At 49.4% G+C, this 20,179-nt stretch overlaps 5 protein-coding genes, 1 long non-coding RNA gene and 1 gene segment (V, D, J or C); 2 read left to right on the forward strand and 5 right to left on the reverse strand.

Moving 5' to 3' along the window:
* The first annotated feature begins 2,600 nt into the window (after positions 1-2,600).
* LOC107324960 (feather keratin Cos1-1/Cos1-3/Cos2-1-like) lies at positions 2,601-3,256 on the forward strand. The gene has a single exon (XM_015885405.2). The coding sequence runs from the start codon at positions 2,667-2,669 to the stop codon at positions 2,970-2,972; it is 306 nt and encodes a 101-aa protein (XP_015740891.1). The 5' UTR covers positions 2,601-2,666; the 3' UTR covers positions 2,973-3,256.
* Positions 3,246-5,797, reverse strand: LOC107324949. Its single transcript, XM_032449389.1, has 2 exons — positions 5,630-5,797; positions 3,246-4,842 (listed from the first exon to the last, which is right to left on the reverse strand). Exons 1-2 carry the CDS (start codon positions 5,676-5,678, stop codon positions 4,259-4,261), a joined length of 633 nt encoding a protein of 210 aa, XP_032305280.1. The 5' UTR covers positions 5,679-5,797; the 3' UTR covers positions 3,246-4,258.
* Positions 5,798-6,596: 799 nt separating this feature from the next.
* On the reverse strand, positions 6,597-8,108 carry LOC107324950. The gene has a single exon (XM_032449385.1). The coding sequence runs from the start codon at positions 7,826-7,828 to the stop codon at positions 7,019-7,021; it is 810 nt and encodes a 269-aa protein (XP_032305276.1). The 5' UTR covers positions 7,829-8,108; the 3' UTR covers positions 6,597-7,018.
* A 4,579-nt stretch (positions 8,109-12,687) lies between these two features.
* LOC107324961 (feather keratin Cos1-1/Cos1-3/Cos2-1-like) lies at positions 12,688-13,311 on the forward strand. The gene has a single exon (XM_032449388.1). The coding sequence runs from the start codon at positions 12,789-12,791 to the stop codon at positions 13,089-13,091; it is 303 nt and encodes a 100-aa protein (XP_032305279.1). The 5' UTR covers positions 12,688-12,788; the 3' UTR covers positions 13,092-13,311.
* Positions 13,312-13,597: 286 nt separating this feature from the next.
* LOC107324948 lies at positions 13,598-14,787 on the reverse strand. The gene has a single exon (XM_015885403.2). It carries the CDS (start codon positions 14,763-14,765, stop codon positions 14,040-14,042), a length of 726 nt encoding a protein of 241 aa, XP_015740889.1. The 5' UTR covers positions 14,766-14,787; the 3' UTR covers positions 13,598-14,039.
* LOC116654446 lies at positions 14,676-17,162 on the reverse strand. The segment is given in 2 exon segments: positions 14,676-15,368; positions 16,150-17,162. Coding segments are annotated over 2 exon segments (477 nt in total).
* Positions 17,163-18,918: 1,756 nt separating this feature from the next.
* On the reverse strand, positions 18,919-19,359 carry LOC116654447. Its single transcript, XR_004309691.1, has 2 exons — positions 19,229-19,359; positions 18,919-19,018 (listed from the first exon to the last, which is right to left on the reverse strand). It is a non-coding gene; the product is annotated as an uncharacterized LOC116654447 (long non-coding RNA).
* Positions 19,360-20,179: the final 820 nt, after the last annotated feature.

Below are 20,179 nucleotides of genomic sequence, written 5' to 3' on the forward strand. Positions count from 1 at the left end.
TGTTCAGTCTCTTCTGATGAGCCCCCTCACTGGATATTGTATTTCCCCCCAGTGTCCATGGGGCTGTAACTCTCCTGCAGCTGAACATCTGTGACTAAACAAAAGCGTTTTTCTTGTTCCAGGATGTCACCATCTTCCTGCCACAGCCATCCTGACTGCCTCTATCTACGGCCTGCTTGCTATGGCCACCACCTGCAGTGCCTTCCAAGCTTTGTGTTGTTCAGGCTCTAGTCTTAGAGTGGGGACACCCTTGAAGTGCAGCTGAGCACCTGAGAAGCATAGACATCCTGAGGGGATCTGTGTGTGCTGGCAGACATTATGCTCAACAAGAGCTGACACTGTGAGCTTGCATTTAAATAGTGCAACTGAATATTACAGTGCATTGCACACTAAATGGGCTACTCTTAAAAGTTCATTTGCTCACCATATTTACCCTTGGTGTGTCCTCACCTGGAATATGATTTTCAGTTCTGGGCACTAGAGTGTAACAAGTTTCTTAAGGTGTTTAAAACGGCCAGAGGAGGGCAGTGGAGCTGATAGTAGGGCTGGAAGGCATATACTGTGAGGAGTGCTTGAGGACACGCGGGTTGTCCAGTTTGGAAAACACAAGGCTTAGGGCCGACATCATTGCTCTCTACAACTTCCCGAAGAGGGAAAGCAGAGGGGGAGGTGGCGGTTTTTTCTCCCTGGTAACCGATGACAGGACATGTGGAGGAATGGCACAAAGCTGAACCAGGCAGTAGTAATACTGTAAAATGGTGGATCATTAAAAAATCTATTACTCAAACAGGATTGTTAGAAAGTAGGCATTCATTATTTTTAGTGCTGGATGCATGGAGGATAAGCTCCACCTATCACACATGTGTTCCAAAAAAAAAATCTCAACTTATATTCATTAAATATGTTAAATATGCAAACATTTTTCCAGACAGTACATAGATGTTCCATACCTCCCTATAAAATCATTAACGTAGGGTTCTGCCTCATCGCACATGATAGGACTTTTTGTGGTGGTGGTCCCACAGCCCTCTGGATGAAGTCAGTACTCTTCCTCCCTGTCCTCACTGCTTGAACCTTGTCTTCACCAATGCTCAGTTAGCCTTGGTTACACAATCCTTGCTTACACAAAATGAGCTGATTCAAAGCAGAACTTCCCTTGCCTACTTGATACAAGCAGTTCAGTATATCACTGTTATCTGGTTGGAAAAAGGGCACAGATTCTTCCTGTTTTCTCAGAAAAATCCAGGGTATCCATGAATGAGCATTAGCAAGCTTACCACTATTGCTACAACTGGTATCACTAGGATAAAAATAGTTTAATGTGAAGGTGGTCAAACACTGGAACAGGCTTCCTACAGAAGTGGATGATACCCCATGCCTGTCAGCATTGACAGACATTTTAATAATGCTTTCATGAATATGCTTTTCCTTGTTGTTAACACTAATGAGGTCAGGAAGCTGAACCTGAAGATGCCTTCCAGGTCCTCTTCTCTGCATTAGCTTTGCTAGCAAGAAGACAGATTAGCAGAATCTATTGGGATCCTGAATTGCCCCTGATGTGACCAGAACACTTGTTGCTAAGTGGGCCACACAAGTCACAAAACAACTCACCTGCTCATGCACACACATGTGGAATCATGCAAACATCTGTACCCACAGGCACTCACATAAATTCAGCACACAGGCTCTGTTGTTTCACACCAATACCCTTCTAATTACTCTGCACTGATATCATTTTCCTTTGCTGGATTCTTCCAGTATGTGAACGGAGTGTTCTACCCACACTGACATGTGTTGCCTGGAAATGCTTGGGTTTTTCTTCCTACCACTCAAAAGATGCCATCCATGAGCAATGGGAATGACAGAAGTTGGGATGTAAAAAGTTCAGGAAACCACCAATACATAGGTCATCATCATAGTATCATAGTCTCGTGCGGGTTGGAAGGGACATTAGAGATCATCGAGTCCAGCCCCCGGGATTCGAGCCTCTGTGGAGCAGAGCGGCACTTCTAGCACTTGCGCCACAGGGGGGATTCGAACTCCGGGCCCCAGTGTTGCAAGGCGGCGTCTTTAACCACTGCGCCACCGGGGCACACAGGCACACAGGCTATATCATTAGCTGAGATATTCTGCAATCATGAAGAGTTTGTCAGAAAATAATCACTACTGCAAGTTGTGCCTCTGGAAAATGGGGCAGCATGGGTCCATTATAAAAGACAGCCCAGCTCTTTGCTGCCTCATCCACTTCTCTCACCTCCTCCTTCTTGGGAGCCAGGTGAGTGTGAAACGCCTTCTTGTTCTCTTTGTTCTCCAAACAGAGCTCTGAGCTCAATGGAACTTCCAGCTGCTATAAGCTCTGTTAGATGCCTAGCTCTGTTTATTATGAGGGAATTAGGGAGAATGTTTGTCTGGGGAGGACGGTGGGCCTGTAAGGAGGTAACTTGTGGCCTAGGGTCTAGGCAGTGCTTGTATAACTCCCAGAGGCTTTTACTGGGCTGTGTCAGGATGAGACCAAGAATCCCTTGCACATTCCTGAACTGTCTTCATATCCCAGGACTGCGTGTGCTTTGATTCTTTCATAGCGTGATGATAGGCTGCTCCTCATGTGTCCTCATGTTCTGTTTTCGCCCTGCCCCCTCTGCCAGGTGTACCTCCATCCCTGAGACATGTCCTGCTGCAACCAGTGCCAGCCATGCCGGCCCTGTGGCCCAACTCCTCTGGCCAGCAGCTGCAATGAGCCCTGTGTCAGGCAGTGCCAGAACTCCACCATTGTCATCCAGCCCTCTCCAGCAGTGGTGACCCTGCCCGGACCCATCCTCAGCTCCTTCCCACAGAACACCGCCGTGGGATCCTCCACCTCTTCTGCTGTTGGCAGCATCCTCAGCTCTGAGGGTGTGCCCATCACCTCTGGGGGCCTTGATCTCTCCTGCATTTCCTACCGCTACTGTGGCAGAAGGTGTAATCCCTGCTAAAGGTGGTGCATGCAGCCCTAGATGAGGACCCCCAGAAATTCTGAACATGGCAATGGACAAAGAAATGTGCTGCTGTTTTTGCTCTGCAGGTCAGACATGTGGTGGCAGCAATTTGGCTCTGTCAACATGGAGAAAGTCTACTGATACTCGTTCTTACTCACTCTTTCTATCTAATATCATTTCTGTTCTTTTACTTTTAGAGACCTCTGTTGTTACCCCCTAAAATGAGCCCTGAGTGACCTGCTCATCTCCCAAAACTCTGGGCTGGGAGATACAGCTCATTGGCAATGAGGACATAGGAAAGCGGAACGGATTCTTGTCTGCTCCTGCTGTTCACTGTCTGCAGGGCCTCTGCTTGGAGTGACAGCATTTCTCTCCTTAGACACTTAGACTCATTAAACACATTCTGCATCCCTCAGTGTTTCCTTCTGTGTTGGTGTGGATTTTTTTCCTCCACATCTGCAGAGATGGCCAAAGGAGAAATTGATGCCTTTGGTGATAGCAAGCTTGGGAGACTCCATCACTCCTCAGGTTATTGGAGGTCATGGCACACTGCAGACATTCATTTTTCAAGCACACTCTCTTGAAGGAGAGGAAGACATTGCTAGATGTTACTCCACAAACAATTACCATCAGTCACTCACTGACTTCTGGTGTTTCTCCTTACACAGATCTCCTTGACCCTTGAGCATGTCAAATGAATGGAAATCCTGACAGATGACATCTTCATGAGAGGACCTTTGTGCACGGGGAAGGTCCAGAGAAGACAGAAGTCCCACAGACTCCTGAGAAACCTGTTCCTCTGTGTTTGGGAGGGGCAGTGCTGGTGTTCCCACAAAGCAATCTAGAACTGGGAAGGTATCGTTTTCATGGGTATTGGCCTGTCTCTATTGTACGTTCCCATCACTTTGACTTGCTCATCACTGAGAGTACAGCTTCCCTGTGTGGTCCTAGCAGCTGTTGCAGAGCTCCTGACCCTGCCACACATTTGCCAAATTGCCTATGTGCAGGGGCTTCCACAGGGTATTATTGGTACCAGCTACAGAGGGCCATGTATTGGAGCCCCCAGTCCCTCTGAACTCAACACTTCCGTGGGTGCAGGAAGGCCCAGGATAGTGACTCATGCCCAAACACTCACAGCTTCTCACTGATGTCATGTCTTCTCCAAAAATGGAACAGTTCTCCCCCAGCTCACAATCTGGAAGATATTTTAAGTGCCCCATCCTTACCCTTGTCCACTGAAGATTCTATGTGAGAGCAAATATCCCCATCTCCAGATACACAAATCACAATACAGCAAGTATTCTCTGCACAGCCCATGGAAAAACTGTGTTGTCCAGGAGATTACAGAAGAGGATTTCCAAGTCAGGACCTCTTCCATCACTTTTCATTCCTCTCAAGAAACAGACATCAGTGCCTTCTGGAAGAGGATGTTGACCTGCAGATCTCTGTGTGCACAGGGGAAGCAGCGCTGCCAGGGGAGAACTGAGGCCCCTTTCCCCAGAGCTCCACCTTGCACAGACACGGCTCCTCCCTCCCCGGGGTTGTTGCACGGCTGAGGAAGCTCCCTGCACCAGGGTGTCCTGCACAGCACAGAGGTACAAGGTGCTGTCAGAGAGTTCGACTTCTGCCAGCTGCAGGAGGCTGTATTTCTCAGTGGTGTTCAGCCACGTGGTGAAACGGCCGTTGTGCTTGGGACCTGCTGCTGCCTGATATGTGACCAGCTGTGGGGCCTGGCCTTTCTTCTGCTGGTACCAAAGAAAGGCATCAAAGCTGGAGGTTTGGTATGTGCAGGAGGTCTGGAAGATGTTTCCCTCCTCCACTGTGACTTGTCCTTCTTGCTGGGTGACAATGGTCTGCCCCATGGCATCTGGAAGAAGAAAGTGAAGGTGAACAGCTCTGCAGGGAAGGCTCCAGCCCGCCAGCACTGACTGGATACAAAACAGTGTTTTGTCCTGCAGAAAAGTATTGAAACCTGGACATATCAAGGTGGTTGTGGAAGAGCTCTGGGCTTGTAGGTCAAAGCAGTTGCTGTGCTGTGCCCATGCTGAGAGGAACAGGGAACAACCTGTACTGGCTCTGCAGGTTGAACGACCCATGGAGCTATTAGGAAAAGATGCATCCTGCTTCTACATTCCAATCATCCTGGAGAGCTCTTAGGTCCCCCAGTATACTCTTAGCAGAGCTGGGGGTGACAAATATAATCTCTGTCTGATATATCTAGGAGAATACTGGAGGCTATGGTCAGTGTTCACCAGGCATCATCCCCTTAATGCTGATGGGCTGAGATGTTAACGCCACTATTGTGACTTGGACAGAATCTGCTTCTATTTGTAGGAAAAGCTGAAATGTGGGAATGCAGAGATAGCTGTAATCTCCGGTGGTTGCAGCAGATATGCCAGAAGAGAAAGGCAGAGATAGTGTGAAAAAAAAGCAGAGAAAAGCAGAAGAGGTCCTTGGGTCCCTCTTATGTATCTTCCCTCATCATTTCCAACAGCAGCAGAATCTAGAGAGAACTGGTGCAAAACCACAATTGTCCATCAATATTTGCCCAAAGCTTATTTTTACTCAGGAGCTGTTTGCCACAAAGCCCTGGTGTGGCTGGTGAGCACTTCCTGGGGAGATGATGGATGCCTTGATTAAAAGCCAGAACTTACCCAGCAGTTGTCCCAGGAAGACAGTGAGGACGAGATAGCTGTGGTGCATGCTGAGACCGACCCTTCTGTTTGCTGAGTGAGAAAGAGGCAGAAAACCACCTCCCAGCCCAAGATGACACAGCTGCCGGAAATGACTCTGCTGGCTCCACAGGCAGGGTGCACACTGCCATTAGCAACACCCACAGGTAACACCACCATTTCTCTTATAAGCCTTAAGCATGGAGCCAAGTGCTCTTCCTGCTCTCTGGCTAATGAGGATTGCAGTTCCAAGGTGGAAGCACACACCTTCACCCACTGGCTTCACAAGGACTCCCACAATCACACAGCCCATCAGTGTTAGCAAGAGGTCTCAGCACATTGCATTTCTCTGCCTGTAGCCTGGCTTCTTTTACCCTGCATGTGGGTATCATCGTTTACTCATGGCAGGCCATCATGTTGTTTGTTCAAGAATGGATGTGTGCTGTCTCCCACTCCTCTCACACACTTCCCCACACTTGTGCTGATCCCCCAGATATTACCATGGGATCTCAGCCTGCTTAACCTCCCCTCCCAGGCTTTGTGTTTCCTTACGCACCTCTGTCCCAGAATCTAAAATTCTTTCCTCCCAGTCACTCATTTAATCCTGATGCATTTAGATGTGTTTTTGGCCACTGGCAACCAGATCTCTCCTGCACAGCAGTCTCTGCATCTGCTGGCCTAGACCTTGGTGCACTCCCACATGAGAAAGAGAGCACAAGTTTCAGTGTTACACAAGCAAGTCAGGACTTAAGAAGAAGACAGTATGTGCTGTGGTGGTCAGGCATAGGTCTTATCCCAGCAGGTGTACTGACTGGAAATCTGTGTCCTCCCTCCTCTGAAGTGCATCCTATTCCATCTCTCACCACCAATTTTCCCACACTCTTGACCCTTTTCCATATGAATAGCCTTCAGATTTGTTGGAGATTTCACAGGCTTCTCCAGTGCATCCTTATTATTTGTTTTCATCTTCTAACTTGTTGCTCACAAAGTTCTATGTCACTCACTTCAAATCTAACAGCTTTAGTTCCCTAATGGCCAAAGAATTACAGGCCAAAGAGTTCTGGTTCCCTTCCTTGTCTCCCCTTTTGCTTACAGTTTATGGTCAGTCTGTGCTTTGCTTACCAGACTCCATTTTACTTTACTTTTGAACTGAGAAGGGACGTGATCCACAGCCAGCATGAGTCAGTAGCCCTCACAGTCAACACACCTTACAGAGGCCTCTGCTGAAAATACACCTCACCTCCAGAGGCCCTCAATCCTGTCACACTATCTCATAGTCTGAAAACAGAGACACTGTGGGGACCACCTGTGTTTGTGCGGTGTTTGTGACCTCGACATGCCGCGCTCATGAAGGTGTGCAGCTGGAATGCCTTACTCCGGAGGATGCCGAGCAGTGCGAGGGACATTCTCCAGGTCAGCACTGTAAGCTCGGGAGGCCCCAGCGGGAGGAGCGGCATCGCCCCCTGCGGGTCCCGACGGCACTGTGTCCCCGCTACGCCCAAAGCGGTTTGTGCTCAGCCGCAGCCCCGGCTCCTCTCCCCGTGTGCCCAAGACGCAGTAATACACCGCCGCGTCCCCGAGCCGCGGCCGGGACAGCCACAGGGCGCTGGAGCGGCGGTCTTCCGACACTGACAGCCGCCCCACCGGGTCCAGCACCTCCTTGGACCCTTTAACGGCGCTGACGAGGAATGCCGGGCCTCTGCCTGGGAGCTGACTGTACCACTGGATGTAATATCCTAGCTGTATATTGTTGTGTGAGCAGGTGATGTTGACGCCGGTGCCCTCGCTGGTCTCTGCCGACGGCTCCTGCTGCACCTGAGCTCTGCTCAAAGCCACTGCTGAGAAGAAAATAAGCAGCAAACTCAGAAAATCCATTTTCTTCCGCTGCAATTTCATGCAGAATGAAAGAGCTGCGCGAGCTCGGAGAGAAGCCGAAGGGCAAGAGGAGAGCCCAGGACCGTCCCCTCGTAGTCCCCACAAAGTGCGACCCCGCCGGCGGTAGCACCGCGCACCCAGGAGCACCGCGGCCAGACCCGCCAGCCCCGTTGCCCGCCACAACCTCATCCCGTTGTTCCGCAGCCCGCGCAGCGCTGCTTCCGCCAGCCCCGGCTCTGCTCCTCCCTCGGCGCCTCCTCCCCTCCGCCGCCGCCAGCTCCGCCCCGGGGCGGCGCCCTGCTCCATTGTCACTCGGGGTTGCCCCGGGCTGCGAGTGCTCGGTAACTGTGCTCGGGAAGTGCTGTTCGGGCTCTGCGTGTCCCGCAGCGTAGCCCGGGTGCGGACGCGGAAGAGGAGAGCTGAGGAACTGCTGTAAAAGCTCCTTCAGAACAGAAGAAACCAGTCACCCGTCTACAGAGTCCCCCGCGACATGGGCAGGAGAGAGGAGAGAGAGACAGGAAGAGACGAATAGGCAAGGGCGATGAGGCCGTCCCCTCGTGCCTCGCGTGTACCCGGCGCTGCCGCAACTCCGGAAACCCAGCAGCGGGAACGGGTCGTGGGCTGCTGGACGGAAACGCGGCACCGCGAGAGCTCCACGAGCTCCGAGTCCCGCAGGCTGCTGCTGCCCGTGGTGCTGATGTCGCTGCTCGAGGAGCCACAGAAAGGCCGGTTGCGGCGCTGGGTCATGAGGCTGGGAATGTGGAGCAACAGAATTTGAATGCTTAGGAGAGTCTGAGAGGGTGCCTGGAGGCACGGTTACAGATTTCCTGACAGGATCAGCCTGACCCAAAGCTAAACCCGGATTACAGAGATATTCACACCATAAAATCTCATTTCAGGAAAATTCAGACAATCCATCCCCGACTCCAGCTGCATGGGCTGAACCCCACAACTCTAGCAGTACTGTCTGTACACCCGGGTGGTTTTGGGGATAAAAACTGTGCCTGCCACATCTGGTTGGGGTTCAGGACCTGCACTTGTTCCATTAGAATCGTGGACCCTCTTCTTGTAGCAGCACACAGCACATGGCAGGGACATCTTCAACCACAGCCTGACTCCACCATTTGGCACCAAGCCACTCATGCCACTCTCCCCAGTAACTGGTAATTTGTCCATCCAGTGTGCACAAGACTGAGTGAGATGGTGCAGAGCTAAGAAATGATTCATAAGAGGACAGAACAATCTGTGGGGATCAAACACGTGGCTCAAGCAGATCTCAGGGGCCCCTTCCGCACACCACTCTATCCCTCCCCAGGTGTTCATCCCGTTCTCTGTATGTCCCTTCTGGTGAGTGAAGGGAGAGGGAAGAGGAAGAACTCTGAAGATGATGTTGATGTCAGAACCTACAATGAAAAACAGAGCATTTTGGACAATGAGGATCAGAACAACCAATTTCCTGTCCTAACGCCCCTGCTCTCAACAGACCCAGAACCACAGGACAAATGGACAATGATATTCCTGGTGTTATGCACTATAATGCATATGTAAATCGAAGAGCAACACTGAGACATTCAGAGATTCCCAGATAGCTGTGCCTTTCACCTGGACACAATAATACTTCTCCCAGTGATAAAGAAATTCTCCAGTTTGGGGGAAAATGTTATACTAGATCTCCATGAAGATAAACTTACCAATGAAGTTATAGGCTGGGATCCTCAAGTTCCTTTCAGTTCACATGCTCACAAAAGAGGGGCCATTCCCATCAAGATTAGGAGAGGCATGGGAAAAATAATGACAAACAGGACCATGTGCCACCTGTTATGGTCTCTTTAAGCCCAGAAAAATCCCAGTGGAAAAAATAAAAAAGGCTACATCCATGCACTCACAAATGCTCAGGTACACATAGAGAAAACTGATCAAGCACACTTTGGGTACGTGTGCTCTCATCACTCAAGCTAATGCACACACATGGCTGGAGATGTGTGGTCTAAGGCCATGGTGAGCTGACGGAGAGGACACTGAGGACCATTCTGTCAAATGTGCAGGGATGGCCCAGTGAGAGGAGCCCAAGGAGGTCATGCAATTTCACCACAATGCAGTGCGATGAAGAAGAGAACTGAAACCCAGCAGTCCAGCCCACCTGCCTTGGAATCCAAACACATGGGATCACTGGAGTATGCTGGGATGGAGGAAAAGAGGAAGTCATGGCACATGTGCATGCAGGGTAATCCCAGACTGCATAGTTTGCCTAAGATGGATCCCCCGCAGCACTTTGAGTTGAGTCCTCTGCCATCACTGACTCAGTCCTGTCCCATAAACACTGAAGCCTCTCAATTTCAGCACTCAGAAGAAGCCTCCATGAGGGAATGAGTGTGGCATAATCCAGGAAATGAACAAGCAGCTTTAAGGGAATCAGCCACACAACTCTTGACATTGTCTGTTTTCCATTCATCACAAGCACATTAGAAACTTTCATGTCCATGAAGACTATGCCTGGGCCTGGGGCAGTGCAGTGTCTACATTAAGGACAGCTTGATTCCTTCACCCTCCAATCAACATCTCTCACCTCTTTCTTCCTAGTAACCACATGAGTCTGAAGCCCTTCTCCCACTTCCTTTTCTGGTATGTTTGTGTTGGGCTTGTCTAATGTGGATTTTTCAATAAGAGTGGCAGATGACTTGTTGCATCTGGCCAGCATTTTCACATCACATCTGGATAAAGTGAAGACAATCTTTTATCCATTTGTTAATTATTATGCAGCCATAAGCATCTTCCTACAAATGAAATTCTGATAGACCAGGCGTTGTTTAGCTTGGTGGAGTCTGAGCTAGGTTTATATCAATACTTATAGTTATCGAAAGGAAAGGTATCAAGAGGATGGGACCAAGATTTTTTCAGTAGTGCTCAGTGTGGTAAGAGGCACAAAGTCACACAAAGGAATATGTATTTGAATGTGGGTAAGAACTTCTTTTATATGAGCTTGTAGAAGCAATGCACTGGAATAATCTCCTTCTTGGGAGATACAGAAAGCCCACTTGGATGCTTTCCTGTTCAGCCTGATGTAGGGAATGTGCTTTACTATGGAAGTTGGACTAGATGTTGTCCAAGTGTCCCTTCCAACCCCTACATTTCTGTGATTCTTTGATTCTACCTGCCAGTTAAAATGGCTCATTGCTGTGTTCCTTGGAGTTTCATGGACTGCTCCTCTTATGTCCCTGTGCTCTGCTTTCTCCTCAGCATCTCTCCACTTCAGCCCTGATCTATGTACCCCTATGACAAGTGCCTACAATGCCCAGTACCTGCCATGCTGGACTTCCGTACTCATGCTGCTGGTCAAAAGCTGCAATGATGCAATGCCTGAACTCCACTGTCATAACTGTGACCCCTCCTGTGATAGTGGTCCAATTGGCCCACATCCACAGCTCCTTCATGTAGAAAATTTCTGTGAGATCCTCCAAGTCTGCTGCTGTTGGCAGCATCCTCAGCAGTGATGGAGTCTGCGTCTCTTTTGGGTACAGTGAACTCTCCTGCACTGCCAGGTGCTATTGCAGCAGATGGAATCCTACTGTGCTAAAACCATTAATGCCAGGTCCCCAGAAAATTTGTAAGGTATGCAGAACTGAGGACTAAGATCCTGGCCATGGATGTCAGAAAGATTGAGTGTCCAGTGCTCTCTTCTAAAAAAAGGGAAGCAAGAGCACAATGAAGACATTTCTACAACCTCATTTACCTGTCATCCATCTCATTTCTCATTCCTTTCTACTATACTTGAAGACCTGGAATACACAGAAGACTTCCTTGGGCTCTGCTGGCTCCTCTCCCTCTGTGGGATGGTCAGATAGTTTTTCTGTGGAATCTCTGCAGTAGATGATAGGCACAAATTTCTGTCAGCTCCTGGTTACTGCCTGCACTGACATGGTTCTCTCAAAGTGAGATTGGTTGTCTCTTCAGAGTCCTTACAGCTGTCTGCATCCCAACCTTCACCTCCACATGATCCACTTCTTTGGTAATCTCATGTAGCTAAGGAAAAAAGGGAATGTTTGTTGTCAGGGGATAAGGTGAGAACATGAAGGGGGGCTTCCATCCTCTGGAGAGATGGAGAGATGTGGATTTGATAGAAGGTGCACTCAGAGGAGAAGCAATGAATTGGATGGTTGCATTTGAGAGGAAGTGTCTACTCTGGCTTCTCTGATAACATGTCCGGTGTCAACCATGAATCTCTTCTACTCACTTTAATATCCTTTCTGTTTACAATTCCTTTTTCTCAAAGATCTCTTTCAGTTAGACCTGTAACAAATCTGGACTGACCCACTTTTGATTTTTTGCACTCTCTTTGATGCAGTAAAGAAGAAACGGTCCTGTGACTGCCAGGCAGATTTATTTTCTGAACAGAAAACGGAAATGGAAAAGTTTTCTGGGTGCTGTTGTTCATTCTTCTCTCCCATGACAGATAACAGAACTATCAACAATCCATGGAACTCCAGAATTAACACTCTTAATCCCAGTGCACTAGATGATGTTATGATGTGGAACACTGATAACAAAAATCATAGAACCAGGACAGTCCCACTACACTGTATCAGGCTGACTTCACCTGCCTCCTCCAGATGAGATCATAACTTGAGCTGAGGCATTGGTCTCACCAGTGTAATACTGCCTATAAATCTTTAAGTCTATAATCACAGCACTTCAAAGAAACCTTCATTAGAGAATGGGCACACTGTAAATCTGGAAATGAAAAAGTAGCAGTGCAGGAAACTAAAAATCTGCCCATATAATGAGAAGGGATAGCTTGCATTCAAGGTTAGCTAGTCAGAAAATTATGGCCTCTGTCAACCGTACCTCTGGACCTGCAGCAATGAAGGACGAATATAAAAGACAGCCCTGTTCCCAACTCTGTCATTCACTTCTCTTGCCTTCTCCTCATTGGGAACCAGGTAAGCGTGAAGCCCTCTCTCCTCCTCTTGCTTCAATGAAACATTATCAGATAGTTGAGTTCTATGTCATGGGAGACTACAGAGGAGATAATGTATGCTCAGAGTGCTTGGGACACCGTTTACATGGTGTAGATTGATGCACACAAAGAGTCTCTCTGGGTCAGACAGCTCATTTTCCAGACCTGACATCTGACTTTCTCAGCATTTTCCTCCATCCTTAGTAGTTGCCTTAGCTCCTTTGTGAGAGGCTACCCAGGCTGTTCCTTATGTACCCTGATTCTCTACTTCCTTTTATCCCTCTCTTCTAGGTGTACCTCCAGTCCCAAGACATGTCCTGCTACACCCAGTGCATGCCATGCCGGCCCTGCGGCCCGACTCCTCTGGCCAGCAGCTGCAATGAGCCCTGTGTCAGGCAGTGCCAGAACTCCACCATTGTCATCCAGCCCTCTCCCGTGGTGGTGACCCTGCCTGGACCCATCCTCAGCTCCTTCCCACAGAACACCGCTGTGGGATCCTCCACCTCCGCTGCTGTTGGCAGCATCCTCAGCTCTGAGGGTGTTCCCATCACCTCAGGGGGATTTGACTTGTCTGGCCTCGGCAGCCGCTACTGTGGCAGAAGGTGCCTGCCCTGATAAGGCCACTGGCCATGATCCTGGAGAAATTTGCCATAAACATCGAACACAGTGCTCGATCAAGAAGGAATCTTCAAGCCACTGCTTTCAGAATACCAGAACAATCTCAGCTACCTTAGGAAAAGCTGAGAGGAAAGTGCAATCCTGGGCTTTCTGAAAACATGGCTCATGTCTCTTTTTCTTTTTTTTTTTTTTTGCCTCTTCCTAACACCTTCACTCCTTTTTCTCTTTTCTTATATTATTCTTCCCTTCTCTTCTGCTCCTATGAAGCTCCTTAGAACCATCCCTTCCCTTCCAAAAAGGCTGTCACTAGCCTTACAAGAGGTCAAACACGGGAATGGGTGCATCCTGCACTCTGAAGTCCCTGCCCAGTGTGATCTCATTTTTCTCTAAATATATTCATTAAAGATTTCTGCATCTCATTTGGGCCTTTGATTTTTCTTTCCACCTTGCAAGGCTTCTAGAATCGCCCAGGAAATATGGCTTTGCTCTTGGTATATATTAGAGGAGTGTTTATTGAAACCCCTTCCATTGCCAGAAGAATGGGAGGTTGTGGCACGCTGCAGAGGCTGCTGTCTTGTGCACAGTTCCTTGCAGCTGGAGATCTCTCTGCCTATGGCAGAACAATTTCAGCCATTATTTGCAACATTTATACCTATAACTCAGCCCAAAGGTTATTTGTAGGGACAACACAACAACTGCTCTGCTCATATAAAAAGGTTCAGCTGTGTGGGAGGCCATAGGTAGAAGCCACTCTGCTGCCTCGTAGAAACTGGGTTCCTTCTGCTATCATCAGTGTGGCACAGGGAGGAAAGAGATGATAGCAGACGTAGTAGAACTGTGAGGACATCTCCGTGGTGTACAACGGAGCCTGTATTGTCATTCGTGCCATCTTGCTCACCTCAAACACAGATGTGTCTGACTGTCAAGAAGACAGGAAGGTGCACTCTAGTCAGGATGGAGTTTGGTGGCCCTGAACGCTGCGCCCCCTGCGGGCCCGGACGGCACTGTACTCCCGTCACGCCCAAAGCGGTTCGTGCCCGGCCGCAGCCCCGGCTCCACTCCCCGTGCTACCAACACGCAGTAATACATCGCCGCGTCCGCGAACCGGGGTCGGGCGAGCCACAGGGCGCTGGAGCGGTGGTCTTCCGACACCGACAGCCGTCCCGCCTGATCCGGAATCTCCTTGGAGCCTTTAAAAGCACTGACGAGGAATGTGGGGCCTCGGCCCGGGAGCTGACGGTACCAGTGGATGTACTCCTGGTATCCTGTGTTTCCTATGTTAGGGTGTGAACAGGTGATGTTGATGCCTGTGCCCTCGCTGGTCTGTGCCGACGGTTCCTGCTGCACCTGAGCTCTGCTCACAGCGACTGCTGAGAAGAAAAGAGGAAAGAAACTGAGAAAATGCATTTTCTCCGGCTGAAATTTCACACTGTAGCAGAGAGATGTACGGGCTGGAAAAGCAACCAACGATCCAGATGTGTTCGCGCCACACCTGCGGCAGCTCCGCCCGGCACTGCCACAACCCGCTACTCTGCCGCCCGCGCCGCGCTGCCCCTGCCAGCCCTGGCTCTCTGCTCCGCCCGCGGCACCTCCTCCCCGTAGCCGCCCCCAACTCCGCTCCGCGGCTACTCGGAACCACCTCGCTGTCATTTGGATGACCAGGAATGACATCTAAAGACATCAGCTCTAAAACAGATTACTGAGGAAGTTTTGCATGGAGTGCAGTTGGCCAGTAGTTCCTTCTATTTCCATTCTCAGTCTAGCTATGGCTTCAGCTGACATCACAGAATCACAGAACTGTAGGGGTTGGAAGGGACCTCCAGAGATCATCGAGTCCAACCCCCTGCTAAAGCAGGTTCCCTACACCAGGTCGCACTGCCAGGGGAGAGCTGAGGGCCCCTTCCCCAGAGCTCCGCCTTGCAGAGACAAGACTCCTCTCTCCCCGGGGTTGTTGCACGGCCAAGGAAGCTCCCTGCACCAGGGTGTCCTGCACAGCACAGAGGTACAAGGCGCTGTCAGAGAGCTCGACTTCTGACAGCTGCAGGAGGCTGTATTTCCCGGTGGTGTTCAGCCACGTGGTGAAACGGCCGTTGTGCTTGGGGCCTGCTGCTGTGTGATATGTGACCAGTTGTGGGGCCTGGCCTTTCTTCTGCTGGTACCAAAACAAGCCATTAAAGTTGGAGGTCTGGTATGTGCAGGTGGTCTGGAATGTATTTCTCTTCTCAACTGTGACCTCTCCTTCTTGCTGGGTGACAATGGTCTGCCCCACGGCATCTAGAAGAAGAAAGCAAAGGTGAGCAGCTCTGCAGGGAAGGCTCTGGGCTGCCAACACTGAGTGGACACAAAACAGATTGAGAGAGTGCTCGCTGTCCTTTTTCCTGCAGAAAAGTATTGAGGCCTGGGCAAGGTGGTTCTGGAAGGGGATCTGAGCTTGTAGGCCAGATCAGGTTCTGTGCTCCATTCCTGCTGAGGGCAACAGGGAACAGCCTGTCCTGGCTCTGCAGGTTGAAGGACCCATGGAGCTAGTGGGAAAAGATGCATCCTGCTTCCTGGTCCCCATCCTCTTGGAGAGCTCCTAAGTCCCTCACTGTACGCAATTACGAGCTAAAGGCTGACAAGTGTGATCTGTGGCTATGATGACATCCAAGAGTACACGGAAGGCCATGGTCTTTATGCACCAGGCAACATCCACTTCATGCTGATGGGATTAAATGTTTAATGTCACTCTTGTGACTTTGACAGGATCTGCTTTTTGTGGGAAAGGCTGAAATGTGGGACTGCAGGGATGGCTGCGATCTCTGTGGGTGGCAGGAGGTGGGTCAGAAGAGATAAAGAGAAGAGAAAAGCAAGAGAGAGTCCTGTGGTCTCACTATCTTCCGTCATCACTTTTGACAGCAGCAGAATCTTGAGAGGACTGGTGCAAAACCACAATTGTCCATTAATATTTGCCCAAGGTTTGTTGTAACTCAGGAGCTGTTTGCCACGAAGACCCGGTGAGGCTGGTGAGCACTTCCTGGGGAGAAGATGGATGCCTTGATTAAAAGCCAGAACTTACCCAGCAGTTGTCCCAGGAAGGCAGTGAGGACGAGATAGCTGCGATGCATGCTGAGACCGACCCTCCTATTAGCTGAGTGAGAAAGAGGCAGAAAACCACCTCGCAGTCTAAGATGTCACAGCTGCCGGAAATGACTCTGCTGGCTCCACAGGCAGGGTGCACACTGTCATTAGCAACACCCACAGTTAACACCAACATTTCTCTTATCATTCTTAAGCAGGGAACAAAGCCCTATTCCTGCTCTTGAGCTGACAAGCATTGCAGTTCTCCAGTGGAAGCACACACCATCATCCACTGGCTTCGCAAAGACTCCCACAATCTCACAGCCACATCCAATACCCCTGCCTGGACTGGCTTCTCCTACACTGCATGTGGCTCTCCTCCTTTGCTTAGGATAGACCATTCTGTTGTTCACTGGCCATCAGATGAGTGAAGTCACCCACTCCTCTCACACACATCAATCCCAGTCATGCTAATCCCTCAGACATTAAATGGGACCTCAGCCTGCCAAACCTCCACTCCCAGGCTTTGTGATTCATTACCCACTTCAGTCTCAGACTTTAATACTCTTTCCTCCCAGTCACTGGTTTACTCCTGATGTGCTTCGAATGTGGTTTTGGTCTCTGGCAGCCAGATCTCTACTGCACAGCAGTCTGTGCATCTACTGGCCTAGACCTTGGTGCACTCCCACATGAGAAATAGAGCACAGTTTCAACACTGCATAGACAAATCAGGAATTAAGAAGACAGAATGTGCTGTGGTGGTCAGGCACAGACCTTATCCCCTAAGGTGTACTGATTGGAAATTTTTGTCCTCCTTCCTCTACAGTGCATCCTGTTTTTCCTCCCTACAACCCATTTTGTGACGCCTTTGACCTTTCCCTAAACATTCCTTAATATGTGTGAATAGCCCCACAAGTCCCTCAAGAGCATTCTCCATCTTTCTTTTCATCTTGTCACTTGTCACTCAAAAATCTCAGTCACTCACTTCTTATCTAACAGCAGTGGTTCCCTAATGGCACCCATTAGGTGCTGAGGAGTACTTGTCTCCCTCCTTCTCCCATATGCTTACATTTTGGGGTTACTCTATGTTTATCACTGTCCCTTTTAATTGTACTTCCCTTGGAACTGAGAAGGGACTTGATCCACAGCCAGCATGAACCAGTAGACCTCACAACCAACACACCTTACAGTGGTGTCATGGTTTAATAATTTTGTAATTTTGCTATCAGTATTCCACATCATAAATCATTTAAAGCATGAATAATTTTTACTGAATCTGGCAACTTACAGAAGAAGGCTACATCTCCCAGAGAACAACACGATGGCGATAGTCAGGGACCTGGACTCTTATATTAACTCTGTCGCAGAACAGACTTGACGTCTTTCGAGTTCTGGCGTTGATGGGATGTGTGTGGGAGCCTTCAGCCGTTTTGCCTAGATTTCACAGTAGGCCTCTCGCGGTACGGGGACTCATTCTCTCTCCTATTTTGTCTTGATACGTTAGCTCAATTTTCCAATTATATTTAGTTATATTATGTTATCCTGTATTATCGATATAGTATTTAGTAAATAAGTGTGCCTCCTTAGATCGTGTTGCTGCTGTTTTCTTTTCCCTAATTAACTTTTTTCCTTCGGCCTAGGGCCCCTCGGGGCCCACGGCCCCCTGTCACAGACGCAGGTGTGGATTTTTCGTTCAAACCGTGGACAGATTTTTGGTGGAGAATGTGGGGCAAATTGAGTTGCTGTGTTTCTGTGTTTTCTCCTTGTTGCTCTTTTAGCTTTTAAACAAGAGCTACAAGTTTTTTCCCTGTTAAGGAGCTATCTCCGTGTTGCGGTTCTGCACCTTTGAGCTTGACCTTGAAAATCTCACAGGCGGTGACTGCGCATATTACCCCGGTTTATTTTATATAAACACTGCTGAGCTTTGTTTTTTTTTACTTTTTTTCCCTCTCTATTGGAAAAAAAAAAAAAAAAAAATGTTCCCTCTACTAAGTGTGCTTTATAAGGTACTGCATTTCATTAGTTCCTCTTTTACGATGCTCCAAACATATTGGACCATGTTAAGCTAGCCTATTTTTCCTATGAAGTTATAGGAATGTATAATAGATTGAAAGCATGGTTAGCAACACTTATTTGGTATTTGCATGCAGCTCCAGAGGGAGCAACTAATGCAACCAATAGTATGGATATGGTGGTTTTTGAGCGTGCTTTTCCTTTTTTCTTTGCATCTTTTAAGCAGTCTTTCGACTGACCAATTGTCCAATGGACCACACTGTCAATTGTGTCAATCTCCCTGAACTTCTGTTGGTCATTGTATAATCTCACTCAGTATCTGGAATTATAAGCATCAGGAAGGAAGTCTTCCCTAGAAAATCAGAGAATACTGAGTGGCAGGGAGTGTGGAGAAGAAAACTTTGGAGAGACTTTTAGAGGACAGACATCTTAGTGTCATGGACTTTTACTCCTGAACACTTTAAAGAATCTGAGAGTTTGACTGTGTATTGAGACAGAATGTTGTGGCTCAGGCAGATCTAAGGAGGGCACAAATTACTTGGGGCCTAGCAATGCTGTTATCAGGGGCCTTATCAATACCATTCCTGAGAGGAAGATTTTTGAGGTTGAGAGAGAGAGTCTCAGCGGCCAGAGAATGAGAGTATCCCAAATTCCAAACTCGACACTCTCCAGACTGAGCGCAATGCCCTCCGGACCGAGCACAATGCCCTCCAGACCGAGCACAACACTCTCCAGTCCAAGTATGACGCCCTCCAGTCTGAGTGCGGCACCCTCCAGGCCAAGCACGATGCCTTCCAACCCAACTGCGATGCCCTCCGGACCGAGCACAACACTCTCCAGACTGAGCACAATGCCTTCCAGACTGAGCACAACGCCCTCCGGTCCGAGTACAACACTCTCCAGACTGAGCGCAATGCCCTCCGGACCGAGCACAACACTCTCCAGACTGAGCACAATGCTCTCCGGTCCGGGTACAACACTCTTCAGGCCAAGTATGACGCCCTCCAGTCTGAGCGCGGCACCCTCCAGCCTAAGCACGATGTCCTTCAACCCAATTGTGACACCCTCCAGACCGAGCACAGCACTCTTCAGTCCGAGCATAATGCCCTCCGGTCCGAGCATAACGCTCTTCAGACTGAGCACAACGCCCTCTGGACCGAGCTCAACACTCTCCAGACTGAGCACAATGCCCTCCGGACCGGGTACAACACTCTCCAGACTGAGCACAATGCCCTCTGGACCGACCACGACACTCTCCAGACTGAGCACACTGCCCTCCAGGCCAAGCATAACGTCCTCCAGTTCGGGTACAACACTCTCCAGTCCAACTACTACAGCCTCCAGACTGAGCTCGGTGCTGTCCAGTTCGAGCGGAACGCTCTCCGAGACCAGCTATGTGCCCTCCGGGGTGAGCTGAATGTATGTAACCAACTACCAGGGGCACATGTAGTCCAATTTGACCAGCCATTGGGGGCACATGTAGTCCAATTTGGCCAGCCACTGGGGGCGCATGTAGTCCAATTTGACCAGCCACCGGGGGCACATGTAGTTCAATCTGACCAGCCACTGGGGACACATGTAGTCCAATTGGACCAACCATCAGGGACACCAGATACAATGTTGGTTGCCCCTGTAAGAGGGCGAAAGACAAAACGAGTTTCAACTCAGTTAGAGAAAATGCAGAAGGAGTTGGAAGAGCGGAGGGAGTTAGTAGAGCAGGACTCAGGAGAGCAGGGGGACTCAGGAGAGCAGGGGGACTCAGGAGAGCAGGGGGACTCAGGAGAGCAGGGGGAGTTGGAGGAGCAGAGGATGTTAGAGGGGTACAAGAAGATTTTAGAGGAGCAGAAGAAGTTAGAGGAGAAGAGGAAGTTTGGAGAGAGGAAAAAGAAGGAGGGTTACCTGGAGGAAATAACACAAGCATCAGGGTCAGGGTCAGAGTCAGAAGAGGAGCCAAAAGCCAGATTTTCTTTACGAGAATTTCTCGAGTCCAAACTTAGAGATGGGGCAGCCTCATC

This window comes from Coturnix japonica, chromosome 27 (assembly GCF_001577835.2).
Source record: "Coturnix japonica isolate 7356 chromosome 27, Coturnix japonica 2.1, whole genome shotgun sequence".
In the NCBI taxonomy this organism is placed as follows: Eukaryota; Metazoa; Chordata; class Aves; order Galliformes; family Phasianidae; genus Coturnix; species Coturnix japonica.

What these genes read in the sequence shown, in the direction of transcription:
- LOC107324960 (XM_015885405.2), top strand. Translation starts at nt 2,667, where the DNA reads ATGTCCTGCTGCAACCAGTGCCAGCCATGCCGGCCCTGTGGCCCAACT.
- LOC107324949 (XM_032449389.1), bottom strand. Translation starts at nt 5,678, where the DNA reads ATGCACCACAGCTATCTCGTCCTCACTGTCTTCCTGGGACAACTGCTG. An exon ending in CTTCCTGGGACAACTGCTGG is followed by an intron (nt 4,843 to 5,629) that starts GTAAGTTCTGGC and finishes TTCTTCTTCCAG; the next exon opens with ATGCCATGGGGCAGACCATT.
- LOC107324950 (XM_032449385.1), bottom strand. Translation starts at nt 7,828, where the DNA reads ATGGAGCAGGGCGCCGCCCCGGGGCGGAGCTGGCGGCGGCGGAGGGGA.
- LOC107324961 (XM_032449388.1), top strand. Translation starts at nt 12,789, where the DNA reads ATGTCCTGCTACACCCAGTGCATGCCATGCCGGCCCTGCGGCCCGACT.
- LOC107324948 (XM_015885403.2), bottom strand. Translation starts at nt 14,765, where the DNA reads ATGTCATTCCTGGTCATCCAAATGACAGCGAGGTGGTTCCGAGTAGCC.